This window comes from Rhinolophus sinicus, chromosome 9 (assembly GCF_057876585.1).
Source record: "Rhinolophus sinicus isolate RSI-liver-muscle chromosome 9, RSI-T2T, whole genome shotgun sequence".
Lineage (NCBI taxonomy): Eukaryota > Metazoa > Chordata > Mammalia > Chiroptera > Rhinolophidae > Rhinolophus > Rhinolophus sinicus.
In genome coordinates, this window is record NC_142509.1 from 20,907,968 (window position 1) to 20,930,976 (window position 23,009).

General features: G+C 46.9%; 1 protein-coding gene and 1 non-coding gene across 2 annotated transcripts in view; both read right to left on the reverse strand.

Annotated features, from left to right (window-relative positions):
- LIMK2 (LIM domain kinase 2) overlaps positions 1–22,365 on the reverse strand; it is a 54,399-nt gene extending 32,034 nt beyond the window's left edge. Inside the window, exons 1-2 of the mRNA XM_019754270.3 lie at positions 22,190–22,365; positions 10,535–10,634 (exon numbers count right to left, since the gene is read on the reverse strand). Coding sequence (XP_019609829.1) covers positions 10,535–10,634; positions 22,190–22,205 — 116 coding nt within the window. The 5' untranslated portion in view covers positions 22,206–22,365. The remainder of the gene's footprint in view (positions 1–10,534; positions 10,635–22,189) is intronic.
- On the reverse strand, positions 15,933–16,006 carry TRNAT-GGU (transfer RNA threonine (anticodon GGU)). The gene has a single exon. It is a non-coding gene; the product is annotated as a tRNA-Thr (tRNA).
- Positions 22,366–23,009: the final 644 nt, after the last annotated feature.

A 23,009-nucleotide genomic window follows, 5' to 3' on the forward strand; every position in this document is an offset into this window, starting at 1 on the left:
GATTCATAGAATAAAATATCAATGTTAAAGTTTTGAAGTGGATAACTGTATTATTTTACTATAAGACCAGGTCTTATAATATAATATAATATAATATAATATAATATAATATAATATAATACTGGGTCTTATATTAATTTTTGCTCCAAAGGATGCATTAGGGCTGATGGTCCGGCTAGGTCTTATTTTCGGGTAAACACAGTAGTAGTTACAAAAGAGAATATACTTTTTCCTGGGAAATATACACTAAAATGTTGAGAGAGAGGGCCATTATGTATGCAATTGTGTCTATTTTCAAAAGTGCCTTCTTTAAAGAGTTATATTGTTTTGAAACTCCTGAATTCAGGATGATTTAATAAACATTACGAGAATAAATAAAAAAAATAACTATTTTACATTTGCTGTCTGATTTACTTTGGTATTTCTGAAAGTGTGGCTGAAAGAATGGCAGCATTGCACTCCCCTGGGCAGCTTGCTGAAAAATGAATATTTCTGACCCTACAATCTGCATTTGAAACAAACCCCGTGTTTCTGATGCACACCGATGATGGAAACCACGGCTTTACTCCTTCCTATGGGCTCTTCGACGTGATTTCATTCTACTCTCACACTAACCCTGCGAGGCAGGTAGGATAGATCACTGTTTATCCCCTTGATACAAATGAGGAAATGATTACAAGATAGGTTATTCATCTTCTTATTCTGGATACAGCTTAATGAGTAAATGTTTGGTGGGGGCCTTTCACCTTCCCGGCGCTGTTCTTACTCATCTGTAACCCTCTAGGAACTGCCTCTCTCTTTTCCTCAGTGACACTGTGCTGGTGCTCAGGGTACAGTGGGAAAAGGTGACTCCAGAATATAGGGTCATCTCATGAAAAGGCCGCCTTTGGTACTGAAACAAGTTTAAAGAAACAAAAGCCAAGGAGTGACATTAGCCAACTTCAGAAACAGTGTTACTGAGGGGAACGGAGCCCAGTCACGGACCCTCGGGTCTGAGCAGGACCACTACAGAGCAGCTTCAGGAAAGCATGGCCAGAAGAAAACTACCCTCATTCAAGTCAGCCTTGAGGGACTTGGAAGTTTTTCCTGGTAATGGTGAGGAATGTGGAGAAAGAGAATTTATTAGCACCCCTCCAACACTGCCCAGGGGAGGAGGGATTCTAATGCTTGGGGGAAAAACACAAGGCAAATCAGCACCCCGAGGCAGTGCAGAAGGCCCTAGTTTTGATGATTGTAGACTTGGGAATGACATTTGCAGACAGAGGTCTTATTCCCTGCCCCCACTTCAAAAGAAAAGCTCTTGCCTGGGAGAATACTGCAGAGCAGAGGTCGTGGTGATGCATACTGGAAGGGCATGATCCAAGTGTCTAAAGAGAAAGGTGGTAACACGACAAAAACCTAACTTGTCCAACAAACACTGAGGACCCACCGCATTCTACGCACTCTGCTAAGCTCTGGGATACAGACAAACTAGATACGGCCCCAAATCAATCCCCTACGAACTAGATACTGACAGAATTTCACACTCTAAGAGTGACGTCAGAGGTGTAAACAAATAATGACAGAGCTGTAACAAAGACAGGAGAATAGAAGAGAGAAAAAGTCTCCTCTATTGCTGGGGAAGGGTGAGGGCTGATTTGGGGAGGCTCCTCCACAGAGGACAGGACGTATTGGCTGAATCTAACAGGCTGAGAGCCAGGCAGACTAGCATCTCAGCCTGAGGGAACACCAGGAGCCAATGCACTGGGGCCTAAGAGTCTGGCCCGCAAGCTGCAGCGCGGGGCACAGGTGAGGAGTGAGCAGAGAGGAGGCTGACACGGTGAAGAGAGCAGGGGCAGAGCACCAAGGGCCGGGTCTGCCAGGTGGAAGAGTCGCCCATAGGCAGTGAACAATTATTGGAGGTATTTACACGAGCAGAGGTTCCCAATGAATGGGATGTAAAGCCTGAAACACCAAAGCGAACACTGGTCTTCAGCTGCCAGTTTCTCTCTCTCAAGTCTACAGCTGGCGGCATACATGTCCACGTGACATCTGCTGGCCAACATGTATCCACTATCAGCAGACTACGGCTTCATCCTCAGGCTACGTCTCTAGTGAGTTGGTCATTTTAACAGATGAGATTTGTCTGTATGGACGGCAGAATGGGATCACAACCCCTTGTATATAATCACCCACGGCTGCTCTGTGATACTAATATTAGAAAATCGAATGCGCAACATTCAGTGTCAAATGCTGTGTTTACACAGACGTTCTCCTCCTGGCTGCACTGGGGAAAAAGGCTGGCTGGACACCTTAACAAATCTCCGGGGAATGCCAGAAAAGCCCGGGCCTGGCAGAGAAGAGCTGAAAATGTGACCTGGCTAATAACAAACCTGCTGTGTGATCTGAGGTAAGCCATGCAACCTCTCTGGGCTTCCATTTCTTCGTCTGTACAAGGAAGGCGTACTTAGGTGAATACAAAATTCCATACCAGTAGGTCAATGCTGAAGGAAGCCAGGAGGAAGCGGCTATGGTCAGAGAAAGACTGATGGGCCGACCACCCTGAGGCTTGTGTCGCCTTGGTGAACAATCCTAATCCAGGCCTCGTTTTTGGTCTTTTAGGTCCAGAAACAGGACTTCACAGTGCCCAGACAGGTGCAGACGTTCGAGGATGGTTCCCCCTAACATTTATCAATCCCACTGTCCATTTAAGAATTGACAATTGAAATCAGAACACCCACACCCCCTCTACAGGTACTACCTCCCAACCCTTCCTGTTATCAAGAGTCTTAGGAAGCTGAACTAGGCGTCAGAAGGTTGCTCTGTGAGCATGGACCTAAAAGAAGGGGAAATGAGAAGCCATGGAGAGAAATCTCATTCTGGCAGGAGCCGGCCAAACCAGCCCCGCCTACAGCAAAGAAACCCCTACTGGTGACCAAATCCAGATTCAGTATCTTTATTGAGACACACTACTGGTTTTGCCTCATTAACCTTTCACTTTCGGTTTCACTGCTGGCCATTCATTGTTCCACTGTTTCTTAAAACTAGTTTGTAACTGACAAAAATCATTACTTCTTTAAACATGTATCAGCAAATTCACATATTAGTCAGCCTTGGGAGACACGGAGCTCGCTAGCAGTTCATAACAAATGGCTAGTATTCAAGAGCGCTCACTCTGTGCAAGGAGGCCCGTTCCCACCCAGTACTACTCACAACTTCACTCACTTACCCCTCACGATAACATTTAGGAGGCAGGCCATAGGTCAGTATCTCCATTTCATAGACGTGGAAATGAAGCACAGAAAGGGTGAGTAACTTGCCAAAGGTGTACAGCTAATAAATGGCAGAGCCAGGATTTGAACCTGAGCAATCTGGTTCTGGAGGCTGCGCTCTTAACCACCACACGACTGCTCTCCTAACGTGTAGATCTAGCTAGTTGAACTCCCACAGGACACACTTCCATTTCAAAGTTCGTCGTGGAATCACCAACCTATCCACCTCCTCCCCACCATAAATCACCTGTAAGTAAACGATACTATGTAAGTATCCCATTTCTTCCCCTCTATACTCAATGAGCATCTTTAGCTAATGCCATCCTTCGAAGATTTCTAAAATTTCAGTCAATCAATCAATCAGTCAAACTTACAATTAGAATAGAGATTTGTCAGCTTTCAGGCCAATTCATGATTCGTTTGGGCTACAGAGGTTGACGTCATTCTTTCCTCTACTGCCTCTCTCAAGGACGGTACCGACAGAAAAGTGCAGCCCCGGATCTGCTGCTTCACAGGACTCCTGGGTCAGCCTCTCTGGCTCATTTGGGGGCAGAAGACAAAGCTTTAACTTCTCACCTCGACACTTGCAGGCAATTTTCCAAAACAACCCAATGTGCGGAACTGATTCCTCCCTGCCATTTACAGTAACTGTACCATGGTGGCTGCTAAGGGAAGGATGTGGGGGAGGGGAAAGGCAGGGAAAGGCCTCGCTTACATCATATCTCTTGGCCACCGCGGCAATTCCTTCGACAAACATCCCTCCCATGCCAACAATATGTTCAGTGGTGACTCAATGAGGGGCAAAAAGCCCCATTGTCCCTGACCAAGTTATGCTTACAGAATATTTGAGGTCTCAGGATGTCATTAAGGAGAGGATGAAATAAATAAACAAGAAATTAAAAGCACAAAAAGAGGTTTCAAAGGGAAGGTCTAGGAAGGCATAAAACAGGGCCGTGACCTGTTCTATAACTATTTCCCTGAGACATCCAGGTAAAGATGTGAAGGATGGACAGGAGTTAATTAGGCCAAAAGAGAGAGAGGGGACATTCCTGGCAGAGGGAACAGCAGGAGCAAAGACCACACCAGAAGGAAGAAGGGTGTATTCTGGGTCCTGTGAAGAGCAGTGAGGCTGAAGTAGAGAGAGCAGGAGGCTGTGGGGAGAAGCCAGCCCCCGGGGGGCCCTGCTGGCCACTTTAAGGGCTCTGGTCTTTATCCCAGAACGCTAGAAAGTTGTGGAAACGTGTAAGGACAGAGCGATGACAGAGTGTGATGTGGTCAGATTTTTTTTGTTTAAAGATCACTCCCTCTTGCTGCCCTGTGGAGACTGGATTACGGGGTACAGAGTGACGATGGACAGAAGGCCGCTGCCGTCATCCATGTGAGATGATGGTAGCCGGGAACAGGGTGGTAGAAGGAGAAATGGAAAGAGGTGGACACACTCAAAATAGAACCTGGAGATAACACAGCCTGGAGGCTTGGAGGACGAGAGAGAGGAGGCATCGAGAAGGGCTCCAAGGTGCTGGCTCAGCAGGGGGTGGGTGGTGCTGCCATTCAACGGGGCAGGTTACGATGGGAGAGAAGCCAGTTTTGGGGGGAAGACTGAAAGCCCACCTGGGTATGAGATGCCTGGAAGACATTCAAATGGACATGGGAAGTTGACAGCAGGACAGCTAGGTCTAGAGATCAGTGGAAGATATTGATTTGGGGGTCATCAGGACAACAGAAGCCACGGGTGTGGGGGAGACTGCCTAGGGGGCAAACCCAGAGAGAACCTGGAGAAATGTCAACATCTCAGAGCAACATAGAGGAGGATAAGCAAACTGAAATGACCAGAGAAGTGACGGGGGGGAAGCAGGAGAATGTGGAATGTCATGAAAGCCAAGGGAGGAGAACGTTTCAAGAGTGACAAAGACACCACTAATAAATGCTAACATCTGTTAAATCCTAATTATGGCCAGGCACTGGCTAAGGGCTTTGAATATATGATCACATTTAATCTGCACAACAACCTTTTCAGTCGAGAACTATTTCCCCTTTTAGAGATGAGGAAACTGGCAGAGAAAGATTAAGCAGCTAACTCAAGGTCAGGTGGCTGGTAAGAGAAGTTGGGATGAAAATTCAAGCAGCTGACTCTAAACTCTGACTCACTTTTCTCTGCTACTTTTAGTGCAGTTTGGAGGTCATATAAGATGCAGACGGAAGAGTAGCCTGTGGACCGACTGATGACACTGTCTTTGGAATATTAGTAAGAGAATGTATGTAGTTTCAAGGGCGAGACACAATGGAAGCCAGACTAGAGCCCACTATTAGGAAGGCTCCACATTGTTACCTGTTTTGCAGCTGTCTGAGGGAGCCAGTTAGGGGACCAGGCCAGTACATCAAGTCTGTATCCACAATGGCACTTAATTTGGTGCCCGTAATATAGCAGCTGATGCTCACAGTTACACGTGAGCGCTTAGTGTGAGAAGCTGCCACGTGCTGCTGCTAACCCCTTACATGACACCATTCTCATGTTTTCAGGGTGCCTCCCTCTCCATTACCTACTTGGCCCTCACAACTCCTCCACAAAGTGGGTTACTGTCATCACAATTTACAGATAAAAAAACTGAAGCTCACAGTGGCGAAGGAACTTGCCGTTACATAGTTGGCCTGGCTCAGCTAAGGCTCAAGTTCAGGTCTTCTGACTCCAAGTTTACTGTTCTTTCCTGGGAGTCTCAGTGCGAAGAAAACCTTCTTGGGAGCTGGGGAGACCTGAGTTCAAAGGTCAGCTCTGTGTGACCCTGGGCAAGTTACTCCACCTATCTGGGCCTTCCTGTTTTACTCTAAAATAGGATTGCAGGGTCATTGTGAGGGCTGAACCAGATAATCTAAGTGAAGCTCGCTAAACAATGCTTAATAAATAATATCATCCACCCCTGGTCCCCCCCCCCCCCCCCGCGCCTCCCCATCTCTGCGCTGAACAGCACCTGTGGAGCTTCTATAGGGTCTTAGTTCTCTCCTCCCAAAGAACAGAGCAGGATTAAGACACATTGCACATTACATGCTGCTGCTGCTACATACCAGGAACCCTACTCTGTGTTCATGCTGGAGTCCCTCGTGGGGGCAGAGGAAGGCCCAGGTGTCTGTCCTTCCCTTCCTCTGTCAGGAAGGCCCCAACCCCCTGTCCAACAGCTAGACTTAATGACCTGCTGGCTGGCTGTTTCCTTAGAGATAAACCAGACAAACGAGCAAACCAGAATCAAAGGTTTGGGTCAATAAATGCGGCAGCAACATCAACAGCAGATGGCAGGGTTGATCCACTGACTCCCACGCCAGGAGCCAGAGATCCAGGAGACGTTTTAACAGCACTTCTATTGACACTTGAGAGTTCATGAACCAATACACTTCAGTGTTATCTGACACCCAGTATGTGGCAGGCAGGGCGAGTGTTTTCACCCTGAAGTTACAGAAGAGGAAACAGAGCCTCAGGGAAGTTAAGTGACATGCCCATATTCAGGAATGCAAAGAGACTCTTCTAGGTAAGGAGACAGAATGCCTGGGTTCAAATCCCACCTCTGACTAGCTCTGCGACCGTGAGCAGGTAACCTCCATTTCCCTCTCTGTAAAATAGGTTAGGACCAGTTCTACAGTTATTAGGTTGTTGTAAGAATTAAATGAGGTAACACATGTAAAATGCTTAGGACAGTGTCTAATGCAGAGCAAGCACTCAATAAATGGAACCTATTACTGTAATTACGCTTCTATCGCGCAGGTTTAGATAGGGGTGTGGGTGAGAAAATGAGCATGGCTTTCAGTGTCACAGAAAACACTGTCATCAGCCAGCCTATTACACCACAGTCTCTGGTGGCCACGTGTGTAATTTCTTCACTGGACTTTCCTGGAGTCACAACTTTGGCGGAAATGGTCTGTTGTCTGATGAACTGACAATGGCTTTCTGTCTGCGTTACCCCTTTTCTAGAACACAGGCATGAGAAATCCCTTTTCAAAAGAGAAAGCTCAACTAGTCCGTGTTTATGATCCTGAGAAAGGAGGCCCTGGACACTTCCCAGGAGTCTTAAGAATGGTGGTTTTTTCCCTCTGACAATGCTATTAGGAACCAGGTCAAGCAAACAGAGCCCCAGATAGGAACAGAGACAGCTTCTCCCTCCTCCCACAGCCCCTCCTCCTGGGCCAAACACCTCTAATGAGGGTGAGAACTCAATCATCAGAAAACTTGTTAAGGTTCCTTGGTTTGCCAACATGCCACCAGGCCAGGTCAATATTCATAGCTGCACACTTGAACCTCAGCTGCAAATGACATGCAGTCCAGCTCCTTTCCCGGCCTCCCCCAAGGAGAGAGAGCCAGTTCCAGAGAGCTTCAGAGAGAATGGCCCCAGCTCTAGAACCAATGGCACTGCTCAAGGAAAGCGAAAGCTACAGGGAACTTCAGAGTCCAAACAGGCCTGTTGTGAGGCTGGAGAGAGGAAACAGGAGGGTTGGTCAGCCAGGTGCCCAGAGATCAGAGGGATCCTGGCCAGGTGCCCAGCTGCACCAGCACAGTTACAGACTGGGCTACTTCCAGGCGATCTGTCAGCTGGCCTCCACTTATGGTTCCAGCCTTAAGTGGCTTCCTATTGTCCCAGGCACCTAGAAACTGGCGGAAGGCTCTAAGAGGCAGGATTACGGATGTGGCTACAGACAGGCACTGGGGTAATACAAGGAGAAGCTGAGGGGAGGACTTTGGGCCAAACCCCAGCAATTTCTCCATTCAATATCCAGCCCCAGCCTGTGACTAGGAAAACAAAGGTGTGGGGGAAGGGATAAGAAAAGTCATTTCCTTTATTGTAACTGTAGGCCAGCTGGGTAACAGCGAGGCTGCAAGGGAGTCACGAAGAATGAATTTCTTTGGGTGGCATGAAGGGAGCGTCCTGCAGGCCTGCAGCCAGTCACTCTGAATTCATCAGCGAATCACAGATAAGCTGGGGTGGGAGAGACTGTAAAAAAAGACCATTCAGGCTGACGCCTCATGTTCCACACCACATAGGTTACTTTTGGGGTCAGACAAGTACAGTCCTTTCCTGCCCTGAAGATTTTACTCCCGTTTGGGCAAAAGTCAGATTGGCTGCAAAGCAGCCATTCTCCCCAGGGCAAAGGACCAGGCTGCAAACCAGGCTCCGTGTCATCCAGTTTGTGTGGGAAAGCTCAGGAATAAGGCGATCGCGCCTTCAATAGAGCTGGATTAGAGAGACAATGTACTTGAGGAAAAGCCGTAAGTAGGAGACCGAACCTGGAGATGCTCTACTTCCCCCACAGGCATTATCTTTGGTTTAATTGTGCCAGGGTAGTTCAAAGTTAAATTTAATTCCAGAGGCTCCACATCAAATGGCCAATGAGCATGTAATAAGAGAAATAAATGTATGCATGAGCAAGTATATAATATCAAGTGACAGCTACAGATTATAAGGGTTTTTTATGTATCAGGTGCTACGCTAGGCACTTTATACAGGTCAGCACACCTAATTCTCCCCAACAACCTCGTGGGATGAGTACTATTCTCATTCTCATTTTATAGAGGAGGTGCCTGAAGCTCAGGAAAGTCACCTAAGGCCAGTTAATAAACTGCAAAGCCAGGATTCGAAACCAGACAGTTTCAATCCATAACCTGCACTCTTATCTGCCACAATAACGTGCCTAACTTCTTTACAAGCATGTATTTGTGTGTATGTCCCCGCTCTGTCTGTCTCTCTCTCTCTGACTGCAACACACACACACACACGCGCGCGCGCACACACACACGCACGCACGCACGCACACACACACACAGTGCTCTCTAATAAGCTAGCATCTGCCCAGGCCTACAAATGACCCAAGACTTCAGTTCTAAGATCACCTCCTGTCATCCACGCCTGTCTGTGTAACTCTTTTTGTTTTTCTGGTTTTAAGCTTCTCATCTCTGATATGAAGGGGTTATATCATAAGTAGGTGGTCCCTAAAGTGCTTTGGTTATAAGAGAATCCAGAAATTCCAAAGATTAGATTGTTCTACCAGCTCCTGCTTATTTTGGATAGGAAATATTCATACAAATAGGAAAACAGCAGGAACAAATATGACCCTATGGGTTAGATGCCAAGGCCAGCCGCAGCCTGGAAATTTACTTGATTCTGATGCTGCTGGTTAGCCTCAGCTCTGAAATGCTAGCCCAAGGCTTTACAGCTCTCATACTCTGCTTAACTAAAACGCACAGTAAAGGTAGAAATCAACTTCCCTGAGGGTGAAAGGAGGAGGAACGAAGGCAGGATCCAGAGAAGACTGGAGAGCAGAGTTAGAGCTGAAAGGGCAGAAAAGGCTGGTTCTTCTCCAATTCTTCCAGAGGCCAGCGCTCTCCCGGCCAACCCCCCCATGTAGTTCCGGGAAGGAGGGGGGAAGGCAAGTGCTTAAAGGTCAATTAAATTACTTGATATCAGTACAGGGGATGCTTTGCAGCAAGAGCTACGTGTGGGAGCTGGAATCTATAGCAAGTAGTGCCTATTTAGTCTGCCTCATTCTCGGGATGGGCGCACAGCCCCACCACTCAGACTGCGGGGGCCACATGCCCACCCAGCCTCTGGTGAGTCATGGCTACAGGCCAGACACTGTTTTATGTTCTGGAAAATGCAGAGACAAGCTCCCACTCTTGAGGATTCCAATCTCACAGAAGAAAGGAACAACCATCCCGTGGGGGCTCACCACGGGCTGGGCCCTTGGCATATATTGGCCTATTATTTCATTCAATCTTAGTGAGTCTACGAGATAGATCCTTAACATCTGTATTTTCCTGATGAGGAAACAACCTCAGACAACAGGAACAAATCTGACTTTAAAGTTGGTGTTATTTTCAAGAAACCAAGCTGCTTCAAAACAGTAAGTGCTACAATAAAGTTAATAACAAAAAGCAGGAAACTAGGGAGGCATCCTGCAGTGAAGAGACGGCTTTGCCAACTGCACTGAAAAACAACCTTCACGGCACCTGCGTCATCAGTGGTGCGGGCAAGAGAAAGTCACTGTGGGCCTCAGTTTCCTCACCTATAAAGTGAGGGTGCTGGGACACCCTGGAAAGGCCTCCTCCCATCCCCCCACCCCACCTGTACCAAACCCATCTGTGGCTGTTGCACTTTCACTTTGCTCACGGGCTCTTCCTTGGCACATCTCTCCCCACCCCACACCCACTGAAATGGAAAGTCTCCCAGCAGAAGCTTATTTTTGTTTTCCAGAAAATGAAACAGTTCCTGGCCTGTAACTGGCAAAAACAGGACAGAGCTACTTACCGGAAGCAAGAGGTGTGCCAGGCTTCGTTGACAGTCCTGTACCGCCTCTGGCTCGGAATGACATGGTCCCCACAGCCGCGACACCTCCAGGCGTCTTCACCTGCACACAAAACCAAGGGATTCAGGGGCGGGAAGCAGCATGGGGCAGAGGGACAGGAGTCCTACCGTGTGGAATAAGACTCGAGTTAACAGACCCTCATATTGAAAGGGCTGGGACAACGGCCTGCTATATGCACAATTCCCTCCTCCACAAGATCTCTGGTAAGCACTTATGGGGCCTGCTCACGGCCCCAGGGCCCGGGAATTCATGGCCTCCAAAGTAGTCTCATTCCATTTTTTACAACATGGTTCTGATCATTCTTTTTGCTACTGCAACAAAACCTGCCATTTCTAGAAGTGTCAGTCCTTGCTTCCAGTTTTGAGTAGACACATGAACAAAGTCTCTTTTCAGGTCAGCCCTTCCTAACAACTATTCCCAACCAGCACCCAGGAACGTCTCCTCTCTGGGCTAATCACGTGATTTCCTTCTCCTATCCCTCAAAAGTCCTGGTTGTGCAGACCTGCCATCACCTCGTCCAGGGTCCTCTCCTTGGACCCATGAGTCCTCTACAAGCTCTACATTGGGGACTATTGGATAACATCCCTGTTCCCCAGGGAGCAAATGCACTGGAAAAGAAACAATTCTTCCATATTGTCATGTTTCGCTTAGATGTCCTTCCAGCGGTAGAAGTGAAGTGCTGTTTTAGTTCAGAGAAAGAAGTTACAGGTATAGCAAGGAAAGAACAAACATTTAATGAATACTTCCCATATGCCAAGAACTGTGCTAGGTGCTTTCCCAGACCCAATCTCATTTTATTCTCAAACAATCCTGTGAGACAGATATTATTGTATTCATTTAACAGACGGGAGAATTGAAACTTGGGGCCAGGGGTGCCAGGCCAAGTGGCAGATCTCAGATCCCAACTCAAGTCTGGCTCGTTCTTAAAGCCCATGCTCATCCCTCTCTCTCCACTACGTTAATTCCTACTTGGTCCACTTGGGGAGCCAGGAAAGTCTTTGGAGAGGAAGCTGACACTTGAGCTGAGCCTTGAAAGATGGTGAAGATTTACCAAAGGCTGAGAAAGGCTGGGGAAGGGCTATGTAGGCTGAGATATTAGCGTGGACAATAGCACCGAGTCGGTCCATGTCCCTCCAAAAGGGACAAAACACAATACTCCTGGGTGGCTCAGATGCCAACTTCTTGAAATAAAGAGGGCAGCTGAGATCAAGCTGTGGTACCTGCCTCAGCCCTAGAAAGCGGGACAAGGTTGTTACAAGACTCCCTTGTGTGCTCCGTGTATGCAGCTTTGTTCTCTCTGGGTAACTCTAGACTGCCACAGGCACAGTGACAGTCACCAATCCCCCGTTTCACAGGCACAGGGGCCATGAATAGACAATGCACAGCCCAAGGCACTTCAAGATTGTTCAGCAGCATTCTGGGGCAGCCAGGGCGCAGAAGCTGTCCTCAAACCCACAAGAGAGTTCAGTTAGCTGGCAGAGGCTTGGAAACTTCCATCCACCCGCGCGTCTCTTCTAGTTCCAGTGAGAGGGCATATATATGCCCCTCACCTCCTAGATCTCAAATTCTCAGACCTCACGAGGGGCCTTTTTGTTTGGGGGGTGGTAGAGGCCTGAGAGCGTACCATCCTCCTCACAAACTCCAAGGCAGAAAGCCCGAGAGACCCATTCAACTGGGTTATGGACAGTGGGCGAGACACTGAACTAGTGAGAGGGTTTTAATGAACACAGACATCCAAACGAATCTCCCAAGTTCTGGAGGTACCCGTGTGAAACATGTTTGGAACGCTTACATTGCAGGGCTTTCAGAGTCCGTCTGTGACCCACCACGCCCCACCCCAGCAAATCTCATTATGTGAAGCCACACCATGTTTCTTGTTTTTACTTTTTAACCCAAAAGGCACGGTTTCTAACCTGACCACCCACTTACTCGACAATTCAACATCTTGGCTCTGAAAGACTGGGGGGTTTCCAAAACACGCAAAGGATCAGGACTTTCCACTATGAGGATATTCAAGAGAACTGGTTCTTGCTGTACCCTTCAGAGCCTGCCCTGTTTTCTCCAGTCTTGAGAAACTCCAAGCCACTCAACACTTATTTAGCACCTGCTCTGTGCTGGGCACGAGGGGCACAAAAATCAAGACCCCTACTCTCTCCTCTCACATCCACCCGGTTCTACCTCCCAGATGTCTCTCCAATCCTTCCCCGCCCTTCACCGCAGCCCTGGTTCAGGTCTTTGCTTCTCTTCATTAGCTGGTTCCCCCAGGCTCCCCAATGTCTAGAGAACAAAGGCTCAACTGCTTAGCATGGCACTTCTGTGGGGGATTCCATCCTATCCCACCTCTTAGAAGAGGTGCGCTTTCAGTTATCTCCACCACCCCTCTCTTTTCTCCTGACTCCTTCCAATGATCACTTAAACAAGTTCAAGTCTTTTCCATTGGAAAAAAAACAACCATCAACTCTGGACACCATTTTCTCCTCTAGCTACCACACTTGCTTCCCCCTTCACAGCCACATGTATTAAAAAGTTGTCTGCCCTCATTTCCTCACTTCCCACTTACCTCATACTCCACTGCAAACTGACTTCCACCCCCACCATTTCTCTGAAACCGTCTCACCAAGGTCAACAGTGACCGCTTATTGCTAAATTCAATGGACATGCTTCAGTTAATCTTTCAGCAAATATTTACTGCACGCCGACTACATGTCTAACATCGTGCTGGGGAAAGAGCAGCAAACAACAGCGAGATTATACATAGAACAGGGAGTCAATAATAACATAATTATGTTAATTATAATTGGGCCAAGTGGTATGGAGAGATCACGTTCATAACCAGGAAAATGGCGGTGGGGTAGAGCAAACACGTATTCCTTAAGGAAGTAATTTTCTTTTCTTTCTTTTTTTTTTTTTCCTAAGATACAAATTTTTTTTTTTTAATTTATTGGGATGCCAATTGTTAGTAAAATTACATAGATTTCAGGTGTACAATTCTGTATTACATCATCTATAAATCCCACTGTGTGTTCACCACCCAGAGTCAGTTCTCCTTCCATCACCATATATTTGAAAGGAAGTAATTTTCAAGCTGAGTTCTGAAGGATGAACATAAATTAACCAGGCAAAAAGGAGGAGGGAAGGATCACTGGAGACTGGGATGGGGGGAGAGACATGTGCAAAGGTCCTGTGGCAGGAGTGAAAACTCCTCACACTATTAAAAGTTGGAACGATTATCAGTTCCAAAGGACTCGTGGACCCAAGACTGGTCCCTGGCGCTCTTCAAAGTGGCCCCAAAGAACCTTTATATCTCATCACCCCTTACAAGGGGATGCTCTAGTCACATCTTGATCTATTTTCTATTCTTGCCACACACATTCATGTTCTTACATCCTAACAGTCACACCTCAAGCTATTCTGTGTTTAGAATATTTTACCCACCTTCTGCCCCAATCAAACTTCTATCCTTCCTTGATGGTCCCCCAAAGGCAGGCAGTGTTAGTTTTACTTTGTCTATAAGTATTTTATATTATTTGCTCTGTAATTACAGTTCAGTATATTTCTGTCTCCCTCGGTCCCTCCCTCTCTGCCCTCCCACCCGCTCCCAGCTCTAAGGGGCAAAGATTGCATCTTGAAAACCTTCAGATCTCCAGGGCCTAGCATAACGCCTGGTGCAGAATAAACACTCCTTTGTGCAGTGAATCCAACTGAAAAGCTGTAGCCAACTGCCAGTAATTTTCAAAGATAAGCTCCAACGGTCGGCAGGGATGATTCCACGAGAAGTGTTCTGGTTCCCAGGTGACCACCTACAGGTAAAGTCACATGTAGATGCACAGGCCTCATCTATCATGTTGCACCTGAGCAAACATATTTACCCAGAGCTTTCAGCCTCCCAAGCCCAGACACTCTTCAAAAGAATACTCTTGGTCTCTGCAACTCTCTCATAGCCCTGAAAGCTGATGATCCTAGCTCTTACAACTTTCATTCTAGAAATGTAAGATAAATATAATAATACAAAGTCTATGGAGATTCCTGTAAGGTCTAGTGGAAGACCAATCTTACACAGAGTCCAGCCCAGTCTGCCTGGGACATTCTTCCTCTAGGAAAATATCTCATCGTACCAGGCTGTTTACTCTCTCCCTCTACTGTGTTTTTCTCTCGTATTTGCAGACTTATCAACAGTGGCTACTGACTGTCAGAGTCCAGAAAGGGAGCTTGAATAAGTAAATGTCCCCAGCAGCCTCAAACAATAAGGGGCCTTTATTAGGTGTTTAATAATCAGAAAACTGTGCCTTCATTATGGGAACTTGTTACTTTTAAGTGGGAAGTGTGCAATGCAAACACGGTAAGACTTGTAACAAATGGCTCATTACAAAGGTTCTCACCTTCAGGATCTTTTGGATACAGGTACAAAATACGTTCAGTTTACATACACTTCTTTCTCCCAACTTAATAATTGATGATGTGATCCTCAGCCAATCTGTGAATCCACTGGGCAGGCACTAGAATGGCAGGATGGTAAGGTTGGAAGGGCCTTTAAAAATCATCTACTCTCATCCAACCCTTTCATTTTTCTGCAAGAAAAATGGGCTTGGAGAAGGAGAATCAAGTTTTCTAACCATGAGAAAGCGGGTCTGGGAGGGGCTCAAACCCAAGTTCTGAGACTACCCCATCAGTTGCATTTTTATTACCCAATGCAGTTTCAGACAAGGCAAGACTTGCTCAAGACTACACAGTTATTCAGTGGAAGGGCTCGGCCTGGTACCCCAGCTCAGTCCCAGTGCATTTCCCACAAGACATTACCATTCACCTTAATCTTGGTCTGAGAGCTGGGTTTCTGCAAACTAGTCCTTTTCAGACTTCAAAGTTGTGAGAAATCCCCAAGGGCTGAGAGCTCATGAGACCATAAAGCCTAGACTGAACCAACATGCACAGATCCTATCCTTTCATTTAAGAAAAATCTCTGGTGCTTCTCATGTTCCACTAGACAATGAGAACCAGGAACAAAACCCAGCCAATTCAGTGTAGCACAAAACAACAAGCATATTAACCGCTGGGCCTCTTGGGAACTGGCAGGTCAGGTGTATAAATCCCACTTGTTCCAGGATAAAGCAGGAAGCAGAGGGCAGGGCAGCAACTGGCGGGAAACAGCCAAGAGAGAAAAGATCACATTTTAATGAAGTGACTATCAACAAGACTAATAGTAATGACTAATGTTCCTCCAGATACTCTCCCCTGTATCCCAAAGGGTTTTCCTCTTCACTAGCTTACCAAATATTACCAAAGGGAGTGTCTAAGGAAAAAAGATTAGATTTTTTTTTTTTTTAAGGAGGGCGCAGCTCACAGTGGCCCATGCGGGGATCGAACCCGCAACCTTGGTGCTACCAGCACCATGCTCTAACCGACTGAGCTAACAGGCCACCCCCTGGCTGATTTTTAAAGGAGCTTCTGGACTTCTCTGGACCTTAGATTTTTCCTTTACAAAAGGAGGGATCAAATTATTCCTTTTAGCTCTGAGACACCAAACCAGGGGCCTCTCATTTTTCAGGTTAAGGCACAGACAGAGGCATTTCAGAAGGTTTCATCCTTGCTGTTGTTTTCTTCTGCACTTTAATTTACTAGGAAAAATCTGTAAGGGTCAAGCAGAAGAATTGAAGTTAGACTTGGGTTTGAAACCTGGCTCTGTGTCCTTAGGCAAATTATTTAACCTCTCTGAGCTTGTGCCTTAATCTTTAATAAGAGGATAATACCACTTCCTTACAGGATTACCAAGAAGATTAGAGAAATAATGTAATATACCTCCCACGATACCTGGCACTTAGAATTGTGAGTAGCTTTTCTTCTGTCTTTCATGCATATCCAGGGGGTTGGCCGGGGAAAAGGCTGAGCTGAGTACACTAACCTTTAAATTCTGAAGAGAACGTTTTCAAAACAAATTCGGCAAATGTTTTCTACGTGCCCATGTGCAAGACACAGAGTAGGCCGCCACAAACTGCTGGAGTCCTTGGTGAGAACTCCTGGGGTGTGAGGGTCAAGGATATACACAGAAATATCAGCGAGGGATAAATCAGGTGTTGGGGGCAGGGCAAACTTGGCAGAGTAATAAGATACTTGGTAGAAAAACAAAAAGACAGATGGTTCCTGTGGCTTTAGGACACTCAGGTTTTCCCTTCCAACCGTAAGTTGACTTAGCTGTGAGTGAGTTCGCAATTTCTTATCAAGAGGAAGGCCTACAAAGAATCTCTTTATCAGAAAACTGGTTAACCAATTCATATGTCCCAGACAGCAGTTCTCTACCCATTGTCAATGACAGAGAAAAAAAACTCTTAACTACTTTGAGTCCTTATTATGTGCCAGGCAGTGTCCTAAGCACTATGCAAGCATGAATGAGAATCAAATAGAAAGATCCCATGAGGTAAGGGCGAGTATTGAAGGACTATTATTGTTCCCATTTCACTGAAGAGAAACATGAAATGCTCAACCAACAAGTGGCCGAGCTGGGATTAGACCACAGGTCCGCTAACCCCAAAGTCTATGTCTTCAACTACATTTTAGACTTTCTTTCCTGGAAAAATAAATTACAGGCAGAAAGCCTGACCAAATAGAATCCCAGGGTGGACGCTCAAGGTATACAAACCAAGCGATGGTTTCATGGCCTAGCTACTGTTGGATGTAAATTAATAGGTAAAAGGGCGTAATTCTTGCTACTGGATAAAGAAAGGTCTAGAGTCAGAGAGAAGATAGACGTGCAAGAGACGGGTACAGCTCCAGGTCTTCTCACTGAAAGGCCAGTGATGCCTCACCCCTCCCTATGCCCCCTCCCGGTTGCACTGTCGAGAAGCTAGCCCTAGACTGGGAATCAACCCAGCCTCCAAAAGATGCAGAAATCCCATCAGGAATGTGGAAAGCTTAATACAGCCTCTTGAACCTGGTGGGTTTCCAGTCAGCTTTAAACCTTATGGTCCTCTTGGACCCTACCTTGCTCCCCCCATCCTATATCCAGGGCTATCCAAGTCACCCTGCCCTGCCCATGACAGTCTCTACTGAAGACTGGAAAATTCCACACGCCTCGCATGAAGCCCTCCACAGTGTGGCTTCCCCCACCCTCGGCCTTACCTTCCACTTCCCACAACTCTCCCACATGTATCAATTCAACATCCCTGGCGAAGACCTTGAAACTTGCCCAGCTTTGCATCCCACTCCCAGTTTCTTCCCTAGCAAGATATCATGCCCTCCGTCCTTTTTTTAACCGACGTAAGACTTTTCAAATCTGACTTCCTTCAAGCAGCATTCTCTGACCAAATCTGGTAGACAGCCTGGACACCTTGCTGTTCCTAAATATGCCACGCACATTCCTGGCTCAGAGTCTTTGTTCATTCTTTTCTTCTAAAATGTCTTCACCAAATGGCTCAATCCCTTGCTTGAATTCTCTGCTCAGATGTCATTAACCAGAGAAGCGTCCCTGACCTCCCATTGCTCCTGTGCCCTTACTTTATTTCTCTTTAGAGCATTTATCCCTGATGTACGATATTCATATATTTAATCATCGCCTATCTCTCCGCACCAGAACATAATTCCTATGAGGGAAGCGATTTGGGCTTTGTTCCCTGATGTATCCTCCAGGGCCTAAAAGTGCTTGGCACATAGTAGGAACTCAATATATACTTGTAGAATGAGTGTATGAACAGAGTTCTCCCTCACCTTTGAAATTCCACAATATTATCACCTGCAGACTTCATATAGCTGTTCTTGATTTATCCTTTTTTTCTTAATTACTCTAAGCAGACAGTGAATTTCTCGAAGGCACAAACCATGTATTATTCATTTCCATATGTACTTATTAAGGGCTTATTGTGTGGCAGACCCTGTATGCCTCAAGCAGCCTGGAATATTAGAAAGAGCGCTGGAGAACGGAAACTTCTCTCAACAAGACACACAAACGTCTAACAGATACATGAAAAAATGTTCAACTTCACTGTTAGGGAACTGCAAATAAAAACCACAATGAGATATCACCTCACCCCAGTCAGAATGGCTATCATCAACAAGGCAAATATGTAGTAACAAGTGTTGGAGAGGCTGTGGAGAAAAAGGAACCCTCATACACTGTTGGTGGGAATGCAGACTGGTGCAGCCGTTATGGAAGGAAGTGTGGAGGTTCCTCAAAAAATTAAGAATAGAATACCATATGACCCAGCAACCCCTCTCCTGGGTATCTACCCCAAAAATCTGAAAACATTTATCCGTAAAGATATATGTGCTCCAATGTTCATTACAGCATTATTGACAGTGGCCCAGACATGGAAACAACCAGTGTCCTTCGATAGATGAGTGGATAAAAAAGGTGTGGTATATATACACAATGAAATACTACTCTGCCATAAGAAAAGATGAAATACTGCCATTTGCAATCCCATGGGTGAATCTTGAGATTATTATGCTCAGTGAGGTAAGTCAGAAAAAGTCAAGAACCAACTGACTTCACTCATGCGGGATATAAAACTGAAGGCAGCAAAGGAACAAGACAAACAAAGAAACAAAAACTCATAGACACAGACAACAGTTTAGTGGTTACCAGAGGGTAAAGGGGGAGTGGGGATGGTAGAAGAGGTTAAGGGGGCCAAATACCAGGGGTGCCAAAAAAATGTATACACATTTTAAGCAATGTTATCTATGTATTACTTTTCGAAGTTGAACTGAATTATGGTAGCAGTGTAGTATGACATTTGCTCAAAAGATGGCGTGAATCAAATGAATGCCAGCATCGCCATGCAACAGGCAGGACAGTCAAGGAAAATGGCAGAAGCACAGTTGTAGTTGGAGGAACGCAAGACCATTTTGAAGTGGTAATGGAAACTCGAGAACGTTGTGAAAGTATGACAATGGAGGCATGAGTATGCAACAGAACCTCCAACACGCCTAACAACTGCACGCATTCGTGGTAAGTCTGAGACGCATGGTGCTGTGTGTGATGTGCACAAGGGAAGATCCTGAGGCCTCGCACAGAAACAAGTCAAGCAGTAGTTCGCCGTCATCAGAAGTGTCTGGACGCTGATGGTAACTACTCTGAGCACCTCTTGTAATTGCAGAAGCCAAACGTGACTTGTAGTCATCTTTTGCTATCGGTATATATTGAGTATTACAATCTTAACAGTTCTTTACTTTCTTAAAATGTGTATACATTTTTTTGGCACCCTCTGTATATGGTGATGGAAGAACTGACTCTGGGTGGTGAACACATAATGCAATATATAGATGATGTATTACAGAATTGTACACTTGAAACCTATGTAGTTTTGTTGACCACCGTCACCTCAATAAATTTTAATTCAAAAAAGTTAAAAAAGTTAGAAAAGAAAAGAAAGAGCGCTGGAGAAGTCCTCGGTTAATCCCGGCTCTACCACTAGTTGAACGATCCTGCACAAATTCATTTTCCTCCCTGGGCCTCAGTTTCTTCATATGTAAAATGAGGAGAGTTACATCATCTCAAGTGTCTCCTGGCTCTAGCATCTGTTAAAAGAGGTAAAACCTGTCTCAACCCAATGTCTTAGACATCACAGGCACTCAGTAAATATTTGATTTCTTTGTTGATTCTCCTGTTACACAGGCATCGGAGTTGTCTTGGAACAGTTTGGCCAGAACAAGTAAAAGTTTAAGTCCCACTTCCTTCTCTGATTCCACGGGCAACCTCATTCTGGTGTTTGTGATACAGAGAGGATGAAGCACTGAATTTGAAGTTAGAAAATATGAACTCTGACCACTGCCATTTATTTGGCTATGGAACCTTGAACAAGTGATTTCTGAGCCTTAGCCTCCTCCCCACACTGGCTTTCTCTCAGCTCTTCAAAGGTACAACATGCCTTCCTACCTCAGGGTCTCCCCTCAACCTGGAATGTTCTTTGCCCTTTCTTTGCTGGACTAATTTCTACTTAGCCTTAAGGGTCAGCATAAAAAGTATGCTTTTTAAAGGAAAGTATTCCCTATTCACTTTCCTCACCCCTAGGGCACTCTTATAACGCTTACTTCAATTGTTTAATTATTATAGCATTTATCTCATTTGTTACCTCAATTACCCACCGTCCATCTCTAGGACTATAAGTACCACAAAGACAAATGGCACTGTCTGTTTGTTCATCACTATAGTCCGCAGTGCTTGGCTAAATAAATACATGGCACAGAAGTACCCAACAAATACTCATATGGAAGAATGCATCAACTAATGCACCTCGAGGCTTGATGCCTCTAGCCGGCCTTGGGTTCACTCAGAGAAAACCTAATCCACACTCCTGCACTCTTAAGACCCTTTACAAGTTTCTGAGGATCGAGGTTCAAGACAGGGAACCTATGTTACACAGAGGTTAGAAAGTCATCAGAAATCATGTCAGCTGAAGAATTCTGGAAGCTAAAAAAATAAAAGGAAGGAACAGGATACAGTTCTACCGCTAGCCCTCCAAGAATAAGGAGAAAATCCCACACTCCCATGGTGAGGAAGTGACCCACTCGTGGCCTGGTCCTTGTATTCAGGATGGAGGAAGTGACTGTCTAAAGGCTGAAAGCCAGGAAGTGGGGGCACATATCCAGGACAGCCTCCCTCCTCCACTGTTCCCTCCTGCCACCTCTAGAAAGCTTCTGGACGCTGACCCTGGTCACCTAGAGGCTGGGCCACTCACACAGGTGGCTGGGATACACAAGCAACAAAAAGTCCTTGTTGCTGGGAGACAACGGCGGAGGGCAGGAACCTGCAGGGTGGCGTGGGAGGCGACTGGGAGAGGCCTGGCAGGTCCAGCTAAGCTAACCCCGAAGCCACCCTTGCGCCCTTGGAACACTCTTCCAGGAGGTGTCTGGTCACATTCTCCTCCTGTCTGACAGAGGACAACGGAGGACCCAGCTGCCATGGGAGGGCCCATAATCCCAAGGGGCCTACCTTCCCCAAGAAGAGCCCACATTCACCTATTTCCTGCAAAGAGCCCCAAGACCCAGGGGACTGCTGGCACCAAGATATCTGCAAGACATCTTGGATCCTGTCAGGGATACTCTCCTCCATTTTTCACCGCAAATTCAGAAGCTGGGGTCACTCTCCATCCCCTCACAATTATCTCGAACGCTGAGGATCCGGTAATCCCTATACTCCAAAACACCCAAACTTCACGTGAACCCACACCCCTCAGCTTCTTTGGAAAGGTTTTTCTTTTTCTTTTTGAGAAATTTTATGCGAGTTTGAGACAAGCTGATGACATGCTGGGAAGCGAGCTCTCAAATGCTCTCCTTAGAAAGGGTTTTAATTTGGGAACCTGCCAGGTCGCCGCCAGGTCCACAAAAAACGCTGGTCCCCTGGCAGAGCCAGCATCCCTTCCTCCCGGGGACCTCAACTCGCGGGAAGCCGCCCCACCCGCATGCCCCTTGGAGTCTCTAACTTCGGCTCCCCAATTTCCGGAGCCCCACAACCTCCGAGGCTCCGCGGTGCTCACTCCCCAAATTCTCCTCCTAAGGACCCGGGACCCATGGGGGTTCACTCCACCCGAACGCCCCCGAGGCCGCCGGCTCCCTTCAGGGCCCCAGCTTCCGAGGTAACGGCGGGACAGGATAGCGCGGCCCCTCCTTACCGGCTTGCGCGGCCATGGTCCCGGGGGCGCGGAAATCGGGAGGGGAAGGCGGGGACCGCAGCAGTTCCTCTCAGGTCCCGCCGTCGCCTCGGGCGCTGGAGAACCTCAGCCCCGAGCACCAGCGGGATGCGACGCCTACGGGACCCGGGTAGGACCAAACCGCACCTGGCACCAGGGCCCGCCCGCCGACGCCCCACCCTGCCGACGTCCCGCCCCGGGGACCCGGACCCGCCCCTCGTTTGGGCTTTGCGGTGGCCCTGGCGCCCCCTAGTGCGAGCTCTGCCTCCGTGGCTGCCAGAGCTGGTAAGGATGATTCTGCGCAGGCCGGAGGCCTCAGCACAGAGGACCCTCAACCCATTTTACAGATGGGGACAGCTGAGGGCCAGAGAGGACAAGTTCGATTATCTCAAAATGGCAAAGCTCATTAGGAGCTGAGCTGGGATGGAAAGGTCTCCTGACTCCCAGTCTAAAGCTCTTTAAAGTAGAATGTTTGGAATCAAGAATATGAATATGGGAAAACAAGGTCTACCCCACAAAATAGCTTGGGGGGGGTTGGGTGGGGGTTGAGGGTGGACTTTTCTTAGAAGCTTCCAGTTCAGAGATGCCACTTCTCTGCGCCATTAAGATGACACTCAGTAGGTAATCTCTAGGTCAAAGATGGCATGGAGGTGGTGCAGCCACCATTCAATGGCAGTTCCTTAGCCAGGCCAAGTAGGTAGATACATGAACTCAGCACATCAGATCTTCCAGTTTTTCAAAACAAGCTCCAAATTAGATATTTAGGTGAAATTTCCCACTTTCAAAAATGTTGGTAACATGC